General features: G+C 40.7%; 1 protein-coding gene across 4 annotated transcripts in view; it reads right to left on the reverse strand.

The window, feature by feature from the left end:
* fgf13a (fibroblast growth factor 13a) overlaps window positions 1-21,605 on the reverse strand; it is a 101,590-nt gene that overhangs the window by 4,158 nt on the left and 75,827 nt on the right. For all 4 annotated transcript variants that reach the window (XM_088989790.1, XM_088989792.1, XM_088989793.1 and 1 more), the window contains 3 exons: window positions 20,867-20,977; window positions 13,592-13,695; window positions 2,333-2,531 (listed from right to left, as the gene is read on the reverse strand). In XM_088989790.1, coding sequence (XP_088845916.1) covers window positions 2,333-2,531; window positions 13,592-13,695; window positions 20,867-20,977 — 414 coding nt within the window. The remainder of the gene's footprint in view (window positions 1-2,332; window positions 2,532-13,591; window positions 13,696-20,866; window positions 20,978-21,605) is intronic.

A 21,605-nucleotide genomic window follows, 5' to 3' on the forward strand; every position in this document is an offset into this window, starting at 1 on the left:
AGACTGTCCAAAGCACACAGACATGGATGGAGCACGACAAAATAATGTAACTTAAAACACCCATAAGAGAGGGGAAAGGCCTTGTGTATGTGAAAAGAAGATTGAGTGTTTGATTTTATGACCCCCGGTAAAAAAAAGACAAAAAAAGGTCATTCAATTGGGGTGTAAATGTTTATATGATGGGCCATACATGCTGCCATGAATTTGACCTTTGTTAGATAAGCAAGGGGATTCAATTGGACCCAAAAAACGTGCTTTTCCAGCATTCTATGGTATCTTGTTGCCAAGGAACTATGTCAAAGTGAGTGGTCAGAATTTCATGTAGTGTGTAGTGTTGTGGCATTTAATTGAAAGGAAATTACATTGGCGTGAGTTGAGGCACTCCGGCAATTCGTTGCTATCATTTGAGCATCATGTGCCAATGAACAAAGTGGAAGTGAGTTGGGGAGCTTCATTGAAAAAAAAACCTGCATATTTAAGAAACCCGTTGGACATAGTTATATTTAGTTTGACTGTTTCCTCGGCACAACAGTATGTGTATCCCCAAAATGGCCCGTTGTAAAAATTCATTTTTCCACCAAATTTATGAAGGAAAATTGAACTGTCGTCATGACATTACACAAGTTGTCTGACAGGAAATGTTGTTACCTTTCAGAGATGAGAAGGTTTCTTCAGCCGTCATCTGTACAAAAGTGAAGGTTTCGGACGTTTCGCCTCCTATCCAAGAGGCTTCGTCAGCGAACTAAAGTCTGACTGGTCGTATCGGCCCCATTTATATATCCCTAATGTCCAGACCTGGTGGCGCCGGACACAGCTATGATAGGTCCCTACTCTCAGGTTGGGGGGGGGGGGGGGGGGGGCGCGGGACCCCCCCCTGTTGCCCCACTGATTGTTCCTACATTCCTGACTAACGATTGGCCTATTACACCCACTCCCCCCGGTATCACCTCATCAACATAACGACCCTCATCAGCATTGCGAAAGTTGCCTAACCTGTTTTGCCTGAGCAGGCTATTGTATGTCCTTCCCAGGGACAAAACCTAGACACTGGTTTAGATATGTGGACGATACTTTTGTCATAATTAAGAAACAAGAAATTCAATCCTTCACAGATCATCTCAACTCTGTAGACTTCAACATTAAATTTACTCGTGAGGACATTCAAGAGAACCAACTAGCCTTCTTGGATTGTAAAGTAATTATAAAAGAGGACAGAGCGCTAAAAACAGAAGTCTTTAGGAAGGCTACGCACACTGACCAATACTTACTTTTTGACTCTAACCACCCTTTACAACATAAACTAGGAGTTATCAGAACCCTCCAGCATAGGGCTAAACTAATACCAACTAGCACTGAAGGTAGAGAAAAGGAGTCAAAACATATCAGGAGAGCACTCACTAACTGTGGGTACCCTCAGTGGTCATTCAACAAATGTCAGAAAGAAAGAATAGCGAACGAAACCAATAATTCTCAAGATTCTAAAAGGAGAGGAGTAGCAGTACCGTACATTGCAGGAGTTTCTGAAAAATTACAAAGAGTCCTTTGGCAACATAAAATTCCTACTTATTTCAAACCGATAAACACGTTAAGGCAAAAATTAGTGCATCCTAAAGATAGGCTACCAAATGAAAAACAAAGTAATGTAGTTTATTCCATACATTGTAAGAATGAAAATTGTAAAGAGCAGTACATTGGGGAGACTCAACAAATTCTCAAAAAAAGACTTTATCAACATCGCAGGGATAATACTAGTGGGCCTCAATCGGCAGTACATTTGCACCTAAAAGCTAGCAACCACTCATTTGACGACAATGAGGTTAAAATCTTAGCGAAAGAACATAGATGGTTTGAAAGGGGGGTAAAAGAGGCGATTCTTATAAAACAACAAAATCCTTCATTAAACCGGTCTGGTGGTGTGAGGTTCAATTTGGATCGTTCATACAATAGCCTGCTCAGGCAAAACAGGTTAGGCAACTTTCGCAATGCTGATGAGGGTCGTTATGTTGATGAGGTGATACCGGGGGGAGTGGGTGTAATAGGCCAATCGTTAGTCAGGAATGTAGGAACAATCAGTGGGGCAACAGGGGGGGGTCCCGCGCGCCCCCCAACCTGAGAGTAGGGACCTATCATAGCTGTGTCCGGCGCCACCAGGTCTGGACATTAGGGATATATAAATGGGGCCGATACGACCAGTCAGACTTTAGTTCGCTGACGAAGCCTCTTGGATAGGAGGCGAAACGTCCGAAACCTTCACTTTTGTACAGATGACGGCTGAAGAAACCTTCTCATCGATGGACCACTCCTGTACGACTGAGAGCTTACACAGACTTACCTTTCAGAGGTTTCGGAAGGAAGTGGGCCGCCGGCTTGTTCTTCTTGACGTGGTTGCCCTTCATAATCTCTCCTTCCTTGTTCAGACCAAGGTACCAGCCCCTGCCTGACTGCTGCTGGCGGTATATCATGGAGGAGTACGTCACGTAGTAGTTCTCGAACACCGACTCCTTGAATTTGCATTCCGGTGTGAAGTGTTCCTGTAGAAGAAGAGGGGTGGGGAGTGCAATTTTACAAGCCTGTCTAAGCACAAACAGCCGAAAAGCAATCAATTGAGAGTGCATTGAATTGTGCTTCATCGTACAATCCATGCACACATTTGCATGAAAGCTATTGCCTCTGGAGAATCTATATTCATTGCCTTTACAGTGGAGAATAATGCAGTGCGCTACAGCACAGATAAAACAAATGACAGATACAGATGAGCATTAATAAAACATACAGTGGAGATAATGACCACATTCTTATTTGGCTCCCAGCTGTTAATTATGCATGGCTACTTCGCTATGATTCAGGCTCATTGAATTTTCCGATTTTGCAGGATCATTAATCTTCATATGACATTTCTGTGTATTTTGTTTAAAAGCACCCATTGCTATAGATATGTGATTTTCAACATGTACAGGTGAAGTTACTAACATTTTACATATAGTACCATATTTTCTGGAATATAAGGTGCACCTTCAACGAATGACATATTTAAAAACCTCTTTCTTTCATAAACCGCACCGGATTATAAGACGCATGGTCAGCTTTAGAAAAAAACATTGTCTTTTAGGTACGCCTCATAGTGCAGAAAATATGGTATTTAAAAACTTCCTGGATTGAAAAGTGAGTAAAGATTAAAAAGAACTTTTTCCCTCAAGGTTTCACTCTTTTCAGGGTGACAAATGTGCACAAATGAGAGCAGCACATGAGCTCTGACTACTAGCTCATGTCCTGCTACTACTAGCTCTGAAACTAGTATGATTTGGTGCAAAAAAGTATTATTGAGACAAAAAGCCGTGTGTCATCTCGAGGATCAATAAAATGGTCTGAAAGAGGCAAATTTGGGGAAAAGGTAGTCTCATATAATTGATAGTAGGATGAAATAAAATTGTAAACATCTGCTTAAAAAAGAAAGATCTGTATCCAGATAATTCTATTGTCTACAATGATTTGAGAAAATAAAAGTGAGTAAATTCAACACTCTTTTTTCCCAGAGTGGAGAAACAGTCGATGGATTGTGTATTTATTTTATTTAATTTATTCAAGGCCTTGCAAAGCAGAAGGCAAACAATAAAAATCTCTTACTTGTCTAAACTGGTTTTTGTGTGCCCTCTCGGGAGGAGAGACACTTTTTGCGCAGAATGTCTCCCGCCAAAATCCAGCTCTAGAGAACCTTGCGGCAACAAAACGTAACTTTTTTTTGTACTGATGCATCTCTTGTGCTTGCGTTGCCAAGCTTCAGCACCAGCGCTATTATCCTCACGATAACAGATTGTTTCATAATTTACACGTACAGGTGGTATCGAAGTTGCCTAATAGAATGGTTACTGACAGCATTGCCATTATCCTGTGCCCTCGGAGCTCTTTCCATAGTCTAGTGCAGGGGTGTCAAAGTCATTTTTTTTGCCGCGGGCCACATTGTAGTTATGGTTTCCTCTCGAGGGCCGTTATGAATTTGGGGAACCCATTAGAATGTTTAAATCCCTTCAAATATTACATATAGAGCACACAGCAAATTAATGAATAACTCGTTTTCAAATCTGAAGTCAAGAATAATGACTTTTATTGTGGTTGACATCCAAAAATATGAAATTTTGGCTCAGATTTGAGCAATCATCATGGAATTTAACAAGTTTGATTTGCTTTTGCGGGCCGAAAAAAATGATGTGGCGGGCCGGATTTGGCCCGTGGGCCTTGACTTTGACACCTGTGGTCTAGTGGGTACGGATATGCTCTGGTGAGAAGAGCAAAGCAAAAAGAGATCAAGTCATCTAATGAGCAGCTTGGGGAGGAAAATAGCTTTGGGTAACTAGCAAATTGCCTTCAATGTAGCCTACTTAAATCCTTTCGCAGGCAATTCTTTTAGATGTTGCCATGGGTTGATTTTGCTGCTCTCTGTAATAAAAAAGATACTCCGAGACATTTGGGTCAAAGCTTGAATCTAATCTATTTGGATTTTGAAGTTCAAAGATGAATGTGTGACTCTGCGGCTTTGTGTGCCTTTTTTTAGAACTTTCTATTCCAGAACAGGCTTCACACAAGAAGAACATTAGAAGAAAAACGGCCATTGTACACGTTGCTTCTCATCCACTTACTCATGTTCAGAATGTAACAGAAAATAACTCATTCACTGCCATTCCCAAATGTATTCGGGAATTGAAAATATGACATGGAGCGCCATTTCCAAATTTGTTTGTGTTTTGGTTTTTCCTGCGGGAGTGCTGATCAAGTGCTGGTCAGACCTCTGGCAATGTTTTTCCTTTCCAAGAGGGGGCAGCGTTTGCCTTTTGTACAGCCGCCCCCAATTACATCTCATATTACACCAGATCGATCAAACTTAGGAATTAACTCTTTTTTTCTGATGAAAGCAGTGAGTATAAGATTTCTTATGCTGCATTGAATATTTATGTAGTAGTAAAACTTAATATACTGTGGGTCCTGCAATTGAAGTGAAAATGACAAAACCCCTGGCAATGGAGTCGACACATTTTTGCACATCTGGCATTAAATGAGTTAATAAAAACAATCGACCTATTTATTGTTTTAAGTTTGTGTTTTGCAGTGTTGGCATGCATGGATTGTCTGGCGTCTGGCAGTGAATAAGTTAATTTTCCAGACATTTCTCAAAGAAGTGCTTCAGACGTTCCTATAAATCTTATATTCTCTCCATGCCTGCGTGGGTTTTCTCCAGTCCCCTAACCACATTCCGAAAATATGCAGACAGCAGCCTCATGACACATTCTAAACTGTCCATAGATTTGATTGTGAGCGGGAATGGTCCTTTGTGTGTGCCCAGTGATTGGTTGGCAACCAGTTCAGGGTGTCGCCCGCCGACTGTCCAAAGCCAGCTGGGATAGGCCCCGCGACCCTTGTGAGGGTAAGCAGATTTGAAAATAGTTGGATGGATGGACAAAATGTCATATTAGTTTATAAAAAGACTATAGAAAAAACTTTTATAGAACTTTTATAGAAAAAACTGTGAGACTAATAAAGGCAAATCCAATCCAATCCAATCCAAAAAGGGGACAATCATGTCAACGCGATGATTATTTTGCTTTGCAGTTTTCACTACCTTCAATTGCACCCTTTGCTTTCCAAAATTGCTTGATGCTATATTTTTCAAGTCAAAACTCGCCCACACTCCTTCTCATCTCCATTCAAAATTCGGATCTGTTGTGCAGGATTTATCTCGGTCATGCACGAGCGGAGGTTGGAAGCCCAGCAAAAGGCTGCTCTCTCGAGCCAGTCGTCCCGCTCTACCTCTCGTAATTAACTTGTGTGGATTTGCCTGCTTTCCTTTCAATGTTGAAAAAGAAAAGTGCCAAATGAGAAAGGGATCCATATCCAGGACCGATAGGTATCAAGATGGGCTGCTGGTGAGTTCCATACTTTTGGATTGGCGCTATGGGCGAAAGCATTTGGTCCAACCAACACAAGGAGGGGCCAAAATGGTGGGGATGCCCATTTCTATACCGAGATGCAGACACATTTAACTTCTTTTGAACGTATGCCAACATTCACCATCTTTTGTTAGCTGAGACCAATCTGTCAGTGGAGAGGAGTGGGGAGGAAAAAAAATCTCACGTACATGAGTGCCAAATGAAGCAATGGCATATTAAGGAGGACAGGATAGTATTAATATCAGCCAAGTGCTTTCCCTCCCTCTCAAGTTTATTTGCTTTGTTGAGATGGACTTTTAATGAGTCCATTACACCAACTAGATGCTTAAATAAAAAGTCTCTCAAGGCCGCAGCCAAATGATAAAATGCTGCTGCGCTTATATCAATGCCAGGCAAAGCACTTTATTTATCATGGAGATGAGTTGCATTGAAAACATTTATAGCGCTGTCACAGTGATGCCTTTAAGATAATAACTTGTTCTGGGACTATGCTTGTGTCTCAAATATTTTCCCCATTGAAGCAAATGGAATGCCGTTAAGTCATTTACAACACCCCAAAAATGGATGGATGGATAGATGTATAGATAGATAGATACAATGAAAATGGACAATAACAACGGAAATGGGTGTGATAGAATATTGGGAAAAAATAAAAATAAAATAAAAAAAATTACAGTAAAAAATGGATTAAAAAGAATTAGAATGGCAAACATAGGGGTCGCTAATATTGTACTTTAAAAAACAGGATTGATTGTCAAATATTCGGAAAAATGCTTCATCTAAAATAAATGGACATTGTCCTGCTCCTTCTGGCCACATGGGGGCAGTATAAAAAAGGCATGTGGCACAGTTGTCAAAGTCAAGGCCCCAGGGCCAGATCTGGCCCGCCACGTGCGAAAGAAAATCTTACATAAATTTGTACGATCTTTGTGAAAATCTGGCCTAAAAAATGAAATGGTCACATGTAATAAATGACGTTCAGATTTTGCAACAATTTTGGTACAGTGGGGCCTTGGCTTACAAACTTAATTGGTTCCCAGACAGAGTGTGTAAGGCAAAATGTGTGTATCCCAAATATCAATGATCGCCTTCTTCTCCTCGACTGTAATTTTGTTTTGTGTCTTCTTCGGCTGAACACGAGCCTGTTGTGGGGTCTTTTTCGGTCCCATAACAGCAAAAGTATCGTTGAAGATGATCGACGTGTGCATTCCGATAAAGGGGGTGTGGAAAGGTAGGCCGGTTTGGGCGCTGTTCGGTCGTGTGCTTTAGTGTTCTTCCGCCGAAGATTACTCCGCCAGCCGTGGTGGGGCGGCGCTCCATGTGTATCCCAAAAAGTAGTGCTTATGCCAAGGTTTAATTTCCATACCTTTAACGTTCGTAAACCGAAAATTTCGTAAGGCAAGGTGTTCGTCAACCCGAGGCCCCACTGTACCTCGTTTCAGACAAACAACAAATCAGGAGCTGTATTTAAAACACGTCACAAGGCTGAAGTGACAGCCAAAACTGCCAGCCATTGCTCCAACATGCAAATCTTTTTGGTCACTGCAGGCACACCAACGTAGCCTTACAGTATGAGTCACTCTAAGTCTTCTTTTCCTTTCGGCTTTTCCCTTCAAGGGGTCGCCACAGCGAATCAGTGTCCTCCACCTTCAGAGGTTTGATTCGCATGTTTGTTTGGGCCAAGCTTTTACATTGGATGCCCTTCCTGACACAAACCTCTGTATTTATCCAGGCTTGGGACCGGCACAAGAAGACACTGGCTTATGTCCCCTTGTGGCTACAGAACAAGCAACTCTATGAACTTAATAAAAATTAAGATACTCAATTAAAGGCCCGCTGTCCTGCCTGTTTTCCAGCTCTCCCAAGAGCAACACACCTGATCCAAATGATCAGCTCATCAGCCAGCTCTGAAGCAGCATTAAAATGGTCCTGATGATTTGAATCAGGTGCGTTGCTCCTGGGAGAGCTGGAAAACAGACAGGACGGCGGCCCTCAAGGACCGACTTTGGACACCCCTGATGTAACATGTTTGATAATTTAGCTCAAATTGCTTGTTGGTTGACGTCACTCTAAGTCAATTCAAATATTGCTTCCTGTTTCTTTTGCAATGCCGGCCCTGCTCTAACACACAATTATCATTTAGCAGGAAACCGTTAAGAGGATTCTGTGGTCCTGTCAAGAAAACCCTATCAATTATAATCCACTCTTAGGCCGCATTATCTTCCCTTCTGGGGAATAATCACTTGCCAGTAATGTTTTTTTCTTTATTTTCTATTTTTTTTTCGCCTTTGATCCAATCAACAGCGGTAGAAATACTTGCATAATGGATTTGATCTCCTCTGAGGAGATATTGGCTGCTGGGATGATCTTTCACAACACGAATCAAAATCGATGCAGAGCGACGCCCCGTGTGCATTCAGCTGACACATCATCCAGGAGAAAATGACACCAAATGCGCCACGGGAATCAACGGCGAGTGCAATTCTAGACAAACAACGAAAGATCAATCTTGCTATGTCCGTTTTTCCAATTCAAGGTCTCTCGTGTGATGGCTGGAAGTAAAACTTTTGGTGAGATTGGGAAACAGAAAAAAACATACAATGGAACACCCCTACAAACATTATCTACATTCAAACCAAGGCATACATAAATGACACAGCTCATTGGAGTGGAACATGACAGTGATGGTTATTTACCAAAGCACAAATGGTTAGAGACCTGAATGTGAGCAAAGTACATATTTAAAAGGACGGGGAAAAACAAGGCCAAACTACTCGAGCGCGACAATACACTTTTATTTTGGAATGAAGCTGGGATGCTGTATTGGCGTCGCTCTAAATACACACAATACCTATAATCACGGGGGGAAGTAGTTCAAGCCAACAAAACCATTTTTGGTCTAAAACCGTTACAAATAACCTTTGATAAATAGAATACCTTTATTACATACATACATAATACATTTGTTTACAATTATTTCTTATCATTCAAGAAATGTTGAGCTTGGTTTTCTGTAGAGAGAAGGCTGGGGAGTGTCATTTAGTTCATGAGCTGACATTTGATATTCAAAGAATTTAAATAATCAGAAGTGAAAGTGGTTATTTGATGTTTAGCCGTTGATGTTTAGCCTATTGAATTAATGCATGTTCTTGTGTATATATTATTTCATTGGCTTAAAAGCAAATCCTTTTCCAAGTGAGAGAAAAAAAAAAAAAAAAAAACAGAGCGGCACAGTGGGCAAATGCTAAGCACGCTGGTGTCAAACCCAAGGCTCTGTGGGCTGATATGGTCTCCCAAATAATTTTATGTGGCCCGCAAAAGCAAGTCAGACAATTGTGTTTTTCTCTAATGAGACTGTCTCTTAATTTCCCAACTTTCGTGGATGTCTACAATATAGACAATGGGTCCTTCCCGGTCTTGACACCATGTTGCTCACTTGAGAGCTATTTTATAGTTTACAGTTTATATATATATATATATATATATATATATATATATATATATATATATATATATATATATATATATATATATATATATATATGGCTACCTAGTTAGCTATCTATCTGCTATCTAATTAGCTAGCTATCTATCTATTAGCTAGCTAGTTAACTTTCTATCTATTTCAGTTATTCCGGGTTGAATGAAGGCTGGCGCATGTGGCTGCCGCTGCTCACTCACAAAAAAACTGATTCTGTGACTGTAAAGTGACCTTGAGAGTTTTAAAAGCCGCTTATAAATGAAATGTATTATTATTATTATTATTATTATTATTATTATTATCAACTTCCATGAAAATTGCTAAAATCTGTACCATTTGAAACTCGTAAATAAGTAAATAAGAAAGGTATCATCAGCATTTTCTTGTTATCAAAGCCCTCATTTTTTTCAAGTGTGTTATAGTCATAACCCTCAAAAGGAAACAGTAATAATGTAATCCAGAACAAAAATGAGTTTGACACCAGTGGCTTGGCACGTGCAAATTTTAAATTCAAATTTTTGAATCAAATGGTCATAATGCATCGCAGTCATGCCGAACCGCGTCACCTCATCAAATCTCTCTTATCTAGAGGGCCATGGCTCTTTATTTTCTCGTGCGATCCAGACGAGACGGGAGCGTCGATGAGTCAACGTAATTGAAACATAATAAGCTTCATAACATCACGTGAAATACTGTACGTGGGCGCTAAGCACCACTTCGCTCGGAATCTAACAAAAATATAAAATGATCTCAAACTGCTTAAGCCTGATCAGCTTGCATTTGTCCACTTTAATGTGTCGCTGAGAGTTTTGAAAGGCACGTATAATTACAATGTAAATACAAAAAAACTGAGTGCATTATTTTTTTCAAATACATGCATTGACTTGCAACCAAAAGGAGAGAATGCAGTCGTAAAGCGAAATCCATATTAATTGCTGCTTCTTCACCCACACATTGATGCTGATGGATGCATACATTTCCACTGGCGCGTTCTACCTCTCCCACACATGCACTCTTCTCATGGCTCATGTTGTCTCATGCGTTGGCTGTTTTTACTTCATGTGTGCTCATACAACATATGTGCCTAAAACATACACATCCATTTTATATAGCAAAAAAAAACTAAATTGTGGGCATGTGAATTATTACATTTTTCTTTGGTAAATTTGTTTACCAAATTACATTACAATTACCACAGTACATTTTTTGCCAAAATTGAACCACAGGCAAAGACTGCGCTAAGAGGACTTAGCACAGAATCCTGCAGTACTCCCGACGTCTTCATGACTCACGGCTGAGAGATGTTCTGACAGTGCCTTAATCACAGTCTGCCCAATAAAAAAAATATTTAGTTACAGATTAATAAATTGCCCAGAAAAAGGTATTTGTGCCTCAAAAGTATTTGCCACAAAGTTCAAATAACCGTAGCTTAAAGCATTACAACCTTGCCACACTGCAAAACATTCATGAGCCAGTCTATGGCGCTTTGTATTGTTTGTCAGCATTAAGCTATGCAGACTTTCCTATGACCAAGTTATGTTGTTTTAAATCTAAAATTCTCTTTGTTTTATGTTAAACTAAACTTCAATTGGGAATGGCACGAAAGGGCTTGATGCCATCATACGACAAAGAAAGTACGATAGCTTATATGTTTGGATGGCATTTCAATCTTATTCCATTATGCTGCATATGTTGTTTAATAGTCAAACTCAGCAAAGATTATTGAATCTTTCTCACTGGGAGCCATGGACTCCTGGAGTGCTGAAATATAAATACAGTATGTCACTGTGGTGAGTGGGAAGGGGTTCAGATTGTGTAGTCTATCAGCAATTTGCATATTTTCCCCACTGGTGTGCTCATTTGTCAAGCGATTGCTCAAAACTACAGTCTTGATTCAAAGGATCGTAATGTCATTAGCCCACAGACACTTTTACACTACCTTGGATTCCATTGCTCGACTTGCACAACATTTAACTTTGAAATGTAAGTGATTCTAATAGAATGACTGCCACACAAATTGCATTTACACCTAACAGTGAGGTCAGTGGTGGTCTGGGCCCTAAAGGCAACAATTTCCTGGAAATCGAATAGAAACAAAACAAGTTTAATGTGCGTGTTTGTTTCAGTAAAAGATTGAGGCTGCCAAGTGTGACCTTTCGTCGTGCAGAACAATCTTTACTAATTCGACTCCGTGGATTGTCTCTCAAGTGCCTGTTTGTGTTGTTGCATGTCCACATGCCCCCCTCCCCTCACTAGGGGTGCGGCTAGCCTGCCTTCTCTGTGGCTTGCAGTTTATTTTACAAATGTAAGATCTAGTTTCAAGTTATTTTTTTTTACACTGCAAACAAAAAAAATATTTTATGGTATTTCATTTATCAAAACTAAGAAAATAACTAATTGGCAAAACATGCTCACTCACATGTGACAATCTTGCTAGACAGCATAAAAACCAGAAATGTATTTTCTACACACAAAGTGCCTTCATGGCTGTCAAGATTTTTCTTTACTGGAGAATCACTGATTATTTTTTAACCAAACTGGCCGACAAATTTATGAGTATCAATCATCCATCCATTTTCTGTCATGCTTATTCCTCACTAGGGTCGCGGGAGGGGGGGGGGGTGCTGGAGCCTTTTCCAGCTGTCTTCGGGCACGAGGCGGGGGACACCCTGAATTAGTTGCCAGCCAATCGCAGAGCACACAGAGACAAACAACAGTTTCCACTCACACCTAAGGACAATTTGGAGTGTTCAATCTGCCTGCCATGCATGTTTTTGGAATGTGGGAGGAAACCGGCGGACCCGAAGAACATGCAAACTCCAGAGCGGGACGCAAACTGGCAACCTCTGCACTGTGAAGCCGCCGTGCTAACCACTCGACTACCGGGCCGCCGAGTATCAAACATACAAAATAAAATACAATCCAGATTTTCAATCTTGAGGTGACATAATTAGCATGAAGGATGAGGGAAAAGGCACAGAGACTACATTGAGACTGACCAACAGTATCAATACGTCTGTGTAGGCTCTCAGTCGTACAAGAGTGGCCAATCGAAGAAAAGGAAACATTTTCTTCAGCTGTCATCTGCGCTTCTTCGAAGGTGTCTGGCATTTCGCTCTTCATCCAAAGAGCTTTGTCAGAGAACAAAAGTTGTGCTGGGAACCCTGGCCCGATATCCCTAATGGACAGAGGTGGCCGTGCCAGGTCTCTGCTCTGATAGGTCCCTGTGCCCATCCCCTGCTCCGATAGGTCCCTGCTCTGAGGTTGGGGGAGCAGTGGACCGCTCCCTGAACCCAACTGATTCCCCCTATTGTTCCATCCCTGGCTCTGGTTTCACCTCATTAGCCAATCTGATTACCTCTATTGTTCTATCCCTGTGTCTAATTTCACCTCATTAGCCAATCTGATTACCTCTAATGTTCTATCCATGGCCCTGGTTACACCTCATGAGCATGACTAAACTCACATGGTATCGGCCTAAGAAGTCGGTTGTAAGCACATTCTAAATTAAACCACCATGGCGATTCAGTGAAGGGTTTTGCTGTTTTACAAAAATTGATTATTTTACTCGGTCTTTCAAATCATCTATGTTCGGATGAGGTCTTCGGATGAGGAGCGAAACACCTTCAAAGAAATACAGATGACGGCTGAAGAAACCTTTTCCTCAACAGTATCAATGTATGGCAAATATTAACGAATCATATTTGGATATGAAGGCTTTCCACTTCACATGGGACAAAATTCGAATATTATAAAATAAATTGACAGTGTAAAATCTGGGCACGTGTTACTCATTTAATCCAGGTTTAAAAAGTGTACCCTAATTCAAGTCAACACGGTCAAAATGTTTTTGGAATATTCCACTTTGACCCCTCAAACATTGTTTACGACAACACGCAGCAGCAGCTGCCACATTGTTCGAGGCACAAACGCCAACACATCGTGAGCACAGAACGTCTCATCTCATTAACACGGCCGTGCTAATAACGGAAGATGACATTTAACAGCCCGACGCGCAATAAAGGCCATCTGTCAATCCCGCGTGACGTACAGTATGTTAGTTTATCAAACTATTCAAAGGCGAGAACAGTTGACAGCAAGCAGCAAATGTTCTCGAACGCAACCTGTTTTCAGTCCCAACAACAAATGGTGCATTTGGACAGACACTCACCGAAGTGTACAGGTAGCCCTCACTGTTCATAGCCAGGTAGAGTTTGGTCTGCACCCCCTGAATGGCCACCACTCGCAGGCCGACAGGAATAAGGTTGAACATCGCTGGAGAGAAATACACAAGCACACAAGAAAAGCAAATAGAGCACATGTGATAGCCTTTAGTCAAAAGTTGTATTCATCATTTAATAAACGGTGCAAAAAAACACATTTTATATATTTTTTCTATGCTGCATTGACCAATATCTATGTTGTCATTTCGAGTTGTTGAGCATCGTGTGGAATGGATATGGACTGTTTTTCAGCATTTTTGGCCATGACATTGATTAACGAGGCGACTGTTGAGCAGTTGCACCTTTTCGGCAGCACAAATATGCCAGCACTCTTTTTGATTGGGAGGAATATGCCATTTGACTGTCATCGCTGGACGGCTCTGGGGTGATAGTGCAGAGTGCCGATGCGTGTGTGGAGCTGTTGCGGCTTGGAATTGAAGCGGATTTACGTGGGCCAGTCTCTTTTAATCAATGGATGCTACAGCTTTTTGCTTGTTTTCAACATATAGCTTGTAGCAGACGTGCACATTCCGTCATGACGTCCCAGATCCACTGGTGAAAGGCTTCATACAACAAAGAGGGTGCAGAAAGTGCTCAAGATTGAATGACTGTCTATGTTTTTGGTGTTGTGTCACATTTGTTAATTTGCGCTTTTGACTTCAAGATGGCGCCACGAGAGTGGCTGCCTTTCCAGCAGCTGCTGTATTTTGTTTTTATACTTCTTCCTTTCCTCTTACTTTCATCACTTTGTTGCGATAAAATGTAAATTTCTCCACTGCGAGACTAATAAAGGGTAATCCATTCTAATCCAATTTATTTATCCACATAAACAGAGGCAAACATCCTGAAAAATCCCTGCCAGGATGATGCGCTGTAGTAGCCAATGGTGGAGCAGCTACAATTACGTTGCGTTCACGAAACTCAGAGCTGCGATGGATGTTGGATGTGCCTTTATTAGTCTCGCAGTGGAGAAATTTACATTTCACAGCAGCAAAGTGATGAAAGGAATGAAAGTAGGAAAACAAAATACATGAGCTGCTGGAAAGGCAGCCACTCTTGCGGCGCCATCTTGAAGTCAAAAGAACAGAAAAAAACTAAATAACAAATAATATGACAGAACAAAGACAATGTGACAAAACAAAGACACAGAGAGTTATTCATTCTTAAGCACTTTCGGTACTCTCTTTGTTACATAAAGCAGTTCTAGATGCAAGAGGAGAGAATCAAAGCGTCTTTCCAACAGTGAATCAGGGACATCATGGTGGAATGTGCACGTCGACAACAAGCTAAATGTTGAAAGCAAACACGCAGCTGTAGCATCCATTGACGAAAACAGATTGTCTCACAGCTCCTGTCCCACATAAATCCGCTTCAATTCCAAGCCGCGATGAGCATCCCATGCTGTATTTTTAACTTGCGTATCTTGAAATTTCTTTTGTAGCAAGAGGCAACATTTTGGTGTTGAGGTGTTTCGCTTGAAGAGACGTTCGTTAACAGTGGTACTATTGTATGCCCTGGTACCAAATGGTTGAAGTGTTATTTGTGGGGGAAAAAGGGAACATAAAGGCGAAAATGGGTGAAAGAAAAACTATTTTCAATGCTAGCAAGTAAACGGAGCATGTCTTTATCCCTAAAAATAGAATTTCCTAGTTTAGTAGCAATCGAGTATCAAGCTAATTTCAACATGCAAGCACTGTAGTCTATTTGAGGTTATAATATCAGTATAAAATCAAATTAAGCTTCACAGCCCCGAGGCCAACGCAAATACAAGTACTGCTTACTCGTGCTTAAAAAGGCACCATTAAAGTCTTTATTGCATGTCGCTGGTTTATGACCCTGAATGTAAAGGGTGTTGCTGAAGCTTCAAAAAATGTGACGCACACGTTATGGTTGACATGGATTTTAATGTTTTGGGATTCATATTCACAAAATGACGACCAACCGAGTTCAAAATGAACACAATAAAGAGACAGAAAAGCTTCCTTTTGCACTTTAGACGCCGGCGCATGCACACATTTGTGTACAAGGTTTGTGTCACGGAGAGTGTGAAGCGGGCAAGCCGACGGCAGCAACAGCAGCCTCGCTGGTCAATGAGGTACATCTAATTAATATCAGCCTTGTGTTGTACAAGAGTGTCTGTGTTCCATAAAATGCTGGCGGGGTACCCACAAGCTGAGTCGAAGGAAATAGACCACCGCCAATAGTCTTTGCAATTCCAGGAAACAAACAATGAAACTTCTCTGCTGTGGGTTATTTTCTGGAAACAATCCCAAAACACTGCTGCTCTCAAGCAATGATATAACAGTCTCATCAGAAGCATTTTCCCCCAAAACAAAAACAAAAACAACAACAAAAACAGTACAACACCTCTGAACACACACACACACACACACACACGCACAAGTATTAAATATAGGATTCATTGAATTTACTGAGAAGTTTTCAAATGCATATATCGTATTTTTCGGGTTATAAATCACAGTTTTTTTCATAGTTTGGTCGGGGGTGCGACTTATAAATCGGAGCGACTTTATATATGCTTGTTTTTATTACTGTATATCATTTCACATGTTATTTTCACATTAAACCGCAAGAGCGCAGAGAAGAGGAAGTGGCGCCTTGTCTACCTGCCAAGTTGGGGGAGTTATTTAAAAGTGACACCGAGGATGAAGATTTCCTTGGATTTGGTGATTTGGAGTAAAACCTGATATTTTGGTAAACTTGTTAGCATGTTCTTTGTGCTAGAGTCATCTGAATAACTCTTGTAAAAGACTGTTCTGGGTTACCAAAAAGGAGGTGTGTCCATCGGAGTTGCGTAGAGCTAGAGCTGCGGTGTTATGTTAGAAAAAAAAGAAGTGAAACGGAGCCTGATGTTCTCTATTTTATTTTTATTTAATTAATTTATTTTAAATTGCTTTTCAAGATGACATGTATGTTGTTTGATGTTGGATTTTATCCTCCAGTGCGACCTACATATACATATATATATATATATATATATATATATATATATATGTTTTTTTCTTCTTAATTACGCATTTTTTGGCTGGTGCGACGTATAATCCGGAGCGATGTATAATCAAAAAAATACGGTATTCTTTTGACTCCAATGTAAAATAAATAAATAAATAAATACATAAATACATAAATAAAATGTGATATGTCTGAGGACAGAACGTTGTGGAACACCATTTCCAATGTGATTGTCCATTCTCCAGTAGGAGATAACCATTTGGTACCATAGAGAGCATTGAACCTGTTTTGAAATGCTTATTATAAACACAAAGGCATTGAGAAAAATCCAAACAAACAATAGAATACTGTCTTTTCTGCTTTTTTAAAAAGGAAGAGTGAAATTTTCAATTCATCGAGCAGGATTTGAAATCAGAAGTGTGTGTTCGATTGTGGTTTTAGCTCAATGTTTTCTGCTGCAACAGTTTGTAAATTTTACAAACTCTTGTATAGCTACAATTCAGACCACTGCTAAATGTGCAGCACAAGGTTTCCAACTCATTTGCTTTGCTTACTCACTATATATTCATAACATATGTTCTTGCAGATTTTTTCCCACGTCTCATATCAGTTGAGCTGGAGGTCACAACGTGTATTTAGAATGGTCTCTGTCCTCAGACGCCTCCGAGTAAAGTGCACCGAAGCAGCTTTTGAGATGGGCCATTACATGCATCCTTATCACCTGAACGGTGCAGGCACGCACAAGCTGAATTGGCTCGTCAACCGTCAAGTCTTCACAGGCCGAGAGATTCGATACCCGTCTCTTGTCCTGTCTGCACGTCCCAACTGGACTAGAGTAGGATTGGAAGACCTGATTGCCCCTGAAGGGCAGCACTGCGACGGTCATGAGACAGCAGGATTGCACAATTGCGAGGAAAATGAAATTGAAGGCAGACCGGAAATATACACGAGTCAGACAAAACATAATGGGGCACATTTTTCCCAAACAGGAAATTAATTGTTTGTAATTAGGGGTTGACATTGACTCACTTTGGAATTTATCTCAGACAAGAACTGAGGCTTGAAATGTGACAAAAAACTTGTACTCTTGGAGAGTGTTCAACTGCATTAATGCTGGCGTGTAAGAAATCGACCTTCCTCTAAGAGTGGAAACATGTTTTGTTCCATTTTCTCTTCTGTCATACGTGTAAGATGTCAATGTCTCTCGCCAAGGGGTCTTTTTATAAATGCCCTCTTCCTCACCGAGGTTACGCTGCGCGTGTTGCAACACACGCACGCACACAATCAGTCCTCTTCAGTTCACATGGGTCATCAACCGCTCAATCTCAAGACGGGGCGAGCCTAATTATTTCCTGGCTCCTGGAAAAAACAGAAGAACCCAGAAGGAGGGGAACTGGTGCAGGTCTCTCACTACACGCTGACCTTTGCCCGTGGAGAGATTGCTGGGGCTGGGAGGGGCTGAAGGACCATGGTTGGTTCCATTCTTCGGAGTAATAACCTCACAATGCATGTACGTGTACCGTATAGTGTCCATGAGAGTTTTGAAAGGTGCTTACAAATAAACTGTATTATTATTATTATTATTATTATTATCATCATATGTATTGTCTCTGGGGAACATTTGTACGTGTGATGAAAAAACAAATTGAAAAATACAAAATAAACATTTGGTTTGATATTCACAAATTCACAAATGTTTTCTTTTCTTTTGGACCAAATCCAACCTGAACCTCTTTTGTATGTGGACATAACTATGTCCGTAAATGTTCACAATTTTAACATTCACCCGCATACATCCAACCTGTCCACTGTCAAAAGTCCAGTCTTTTCTGGTGTCAGTTAAAAAACAAAAAAGTGACATCGGTTGTCATTTAAGACTTAATTCTACACTCATATTTGGTTAAAGCATGCGTAATATACAACCTGGTTCTCACCCTGGCCTGCGTCTGGATCTTTGGACTGTTTTATTGCCACTTCTGCAGATGCTTTCAACTCCCACAAAATACTTTTTGTTTTTTTAATAAATTGATGGGCTGGATTGAGATATAATTAGCGCTTCCTGACTTAGTCTAGCTAATTTACAGGAGTCACGATAACAAGGAACAAACCATTGTTCTTGCATCTGCGTTTGAGTAGGTCCTCTCCCACCATCACAAGACACCAATAGATCCAAGAGGACTGCACTCCCCGTCACCATGGAGACAAGCGCACCCAGCACCTAACAACGCTATTTTTGGAGTCCCGCAAAGAGATTCACTCTCTTTATTCCAATTCAAGCAACACTCTTTAATTTGCTGCTGACAACTTTTGCGAGACCATTTTATCTCCCTAAATGCAGGTGTGGACGGGCATAACTCCATGGCTTTATTTTGGAGATTGGGGACTCCTGCTGCTCATGGCATCGTAAAAGTTGCTGCTATTTCATTTGGGTGGAAGATTGGGCAAGGTGTTATTTGGGTGTAGATTGAAAATCCTTTTCTTGGGTAATACCACACAGCAGTAAAGTGGATGTTTCAGACAGGTTCATTAAACATTGCACTGATGTAAAAGCAGAGCTAATTATAAGCAGCCCATTGCTGTTGCATTATCGGCGCAGCAGACAAGTGGCTGCGCTGTTGCTTTACCGTTGATATGCTCTTTAATCTGTCTTGGAAAACAATGAGCAGGTGGGATGTATCGGTTTACACAACTGTGAGCGGCACAAAAGACACGTGGCCCACTTGATACCAGAAAGAAAATTAAAAAGAAAAAAAGAGTCACTAAAAACAAGTTCAAACCAAAAAAAATGTGTCAATTTGACCCAAGTAGTAGTTTCGGTTGCATCATACATAACAACCGAAAGCATAGGTGTCAGAGTCAAAGCCACATCATTTTATTCAGCCCGCAAAAGCAAATCAAAATTGTCATGTGCCATGATGCTTGCTAAAATCTGAAGAAAAAAAAAATCTAATTGTCATATGTAAACCACAATACCAGTCATTATTCTTGACTTCAGATTTGAAAACTAGTTATTCATTAATTTATTGCTCCCTCTATATGTAATATGTGGAGGGGATTAAACATTCTAATGGCTTCCCCAAATTCATAACGGCCCTGGAGAAAATGGGTCAAATTGACCCAAGTAGTGGATCAGTCTCTTTTTTTTTAAACCAAATTGAGTTATTTTTGACCCAGCCGTTCTGACAGTGTGAGATCAGGTGAAAGGTTGAGGCCATTACACGGGACAGCAGCGACAGGCTTATGCAGGAACGAGCAAACGTCATGTCAAAAAAATTGCACTGGGGCTCCATCTGGAAAACAGTCAGACTAAAAGTAACCAAAGAGGGCCAAAATGGCAGTGGCCCTGTTTTGGTTAAAGTCACGCTGGGTCAAATGAATACACCACCACAAAATAAATAAATACATAAATACTGTAAATAGATTTTGAAAAAATAAGTAATGAATAAACTAATAAATAATAAAAAAACAACTAACAACTATAGACAACTAGACAAATAAATCAACAAATAAATAAACAAATAAACAAAGCTAAATGATGACTTGCATTTTAACCGTTTTCATCTCCCATTGGGTCACACTACTTTGCATGTGTAGGGAAAAAAAAACACCAACTACGTATGTTGTGTATTTTATGAAGATTAGCTAGCGTTGCATGTCGGGGATTGTAAATGCGGAAGGATTTCTCTGAGGCCGCCGGATCTCTGCCACCGTTTTGAAGTCTGACGCAGTTTTCCATTTCCCCAACGTTTGAGCACAGACACGGAGATGATCGTGTCCGTGAGCCGTGACAAATCAAAACACATCCGGGCAAGGTTGATTGATGAGATGCCTCTGCTGCTCATTTGTTACTGAAGATTTCTATCATAAGTGGATATTATGTTACTTTTCCTACCAGTTGGCACGTCCAATATTACGAACTGGAGTCAACTTTCATTTTATCCGTGTATTTAGCATTAATTGCAGCCTGTGTTTGCATACCAAATCAGGTTTCATTAACAAAAAACAAGATATGTAGGCACTTTGTAGTTTCTCAAAAACAACGGAAAACCAACAAAGGCTATTGTATTCTATTTATAATTGCATTGTATTTATTATTGTATCTATGCTTGTCCGTGACTGTAAAGTGTCCTTGAGAGCTTTGAAAGGTGCTTGAAATAAAATGTATTATTATTATTATTATTATTATTATTATTATTATTATTGACCGATTTGAGTGTGAGTTGTAGATTTAATGTTCCCCGGTGACTTACTGTAGCCGTTGTCCTCCTCCTTAGTTCCATCAATGGTTCCGTCTGCCTGCAGCTGCAGGTGGAAACCCTGTCGACTGTACAGCTTGGTCACGATCCCCTTCAGCTGGGGCTCTGCGGAAACAGAAGAAGGGGGTCGGGTTTTGGACATGAGCAGGGGACGTGTTGTGATGACTTGTCCTTTTCACCTTCGTAGTCACCAAAGCAACAACATTTCATTTGCGAGGGCATGGCCGCAAAAGACAAGAAGCCGCCCGGTGCTGTTAAGCGGCCCTTTCATCTCACTGATACTCCCATCTGACCTTTCTTGTGATCCTACCCCGGTGACGGATGAAAACAGATTCTTTGAGATGCGAATGAAAAGTAGCTCTCGAGTTGGAGGGTGTTCTCACATGCCGGGTAAATAAACTTGGAGTGATGAGTCAGCAGTTTTTAGGGTGCTAGAAGCATAAACAACATGTAAGGATTGAAGTGAATAGAGCGCTTGACTTGTTAGCATTAGCAAAGTGAACGGAAAGCGGTCCTGGTTGAAATTGTTTTGCATTTCCATCTCAAATTGGTTTCACCAGGGAAGTGGACGAGAAATGGAACTTTCAGATGGAAGATCAATGCAAATCGGCACATTTCTTCGGCCTCTCTTTTTGGGCTCCATGGGATCGGTTTTGAAAAACACAGTAAATGGAGAGCATATGAAAAGTTTACACACCACCCTGTTCCAGCAGCAAGTTTTTGTGAAATACAC

The sequence above is a fragment of the Hippocampus bargibanti genome, linkage group LG02 (genome assembly GCF_051943395.1).
Source record: "Hippocampus bargibanti isolate YZ-2025 linkage group LG02, ASM5194339v1, whole genome shotgun sequence".
Lineage (NCBI taxonomy): Eukaryota > Metazoa > Chordata > Actinopteri > Syngnathiformes > Syngnathidae > Hippocampus > Hippocampus bargibanti.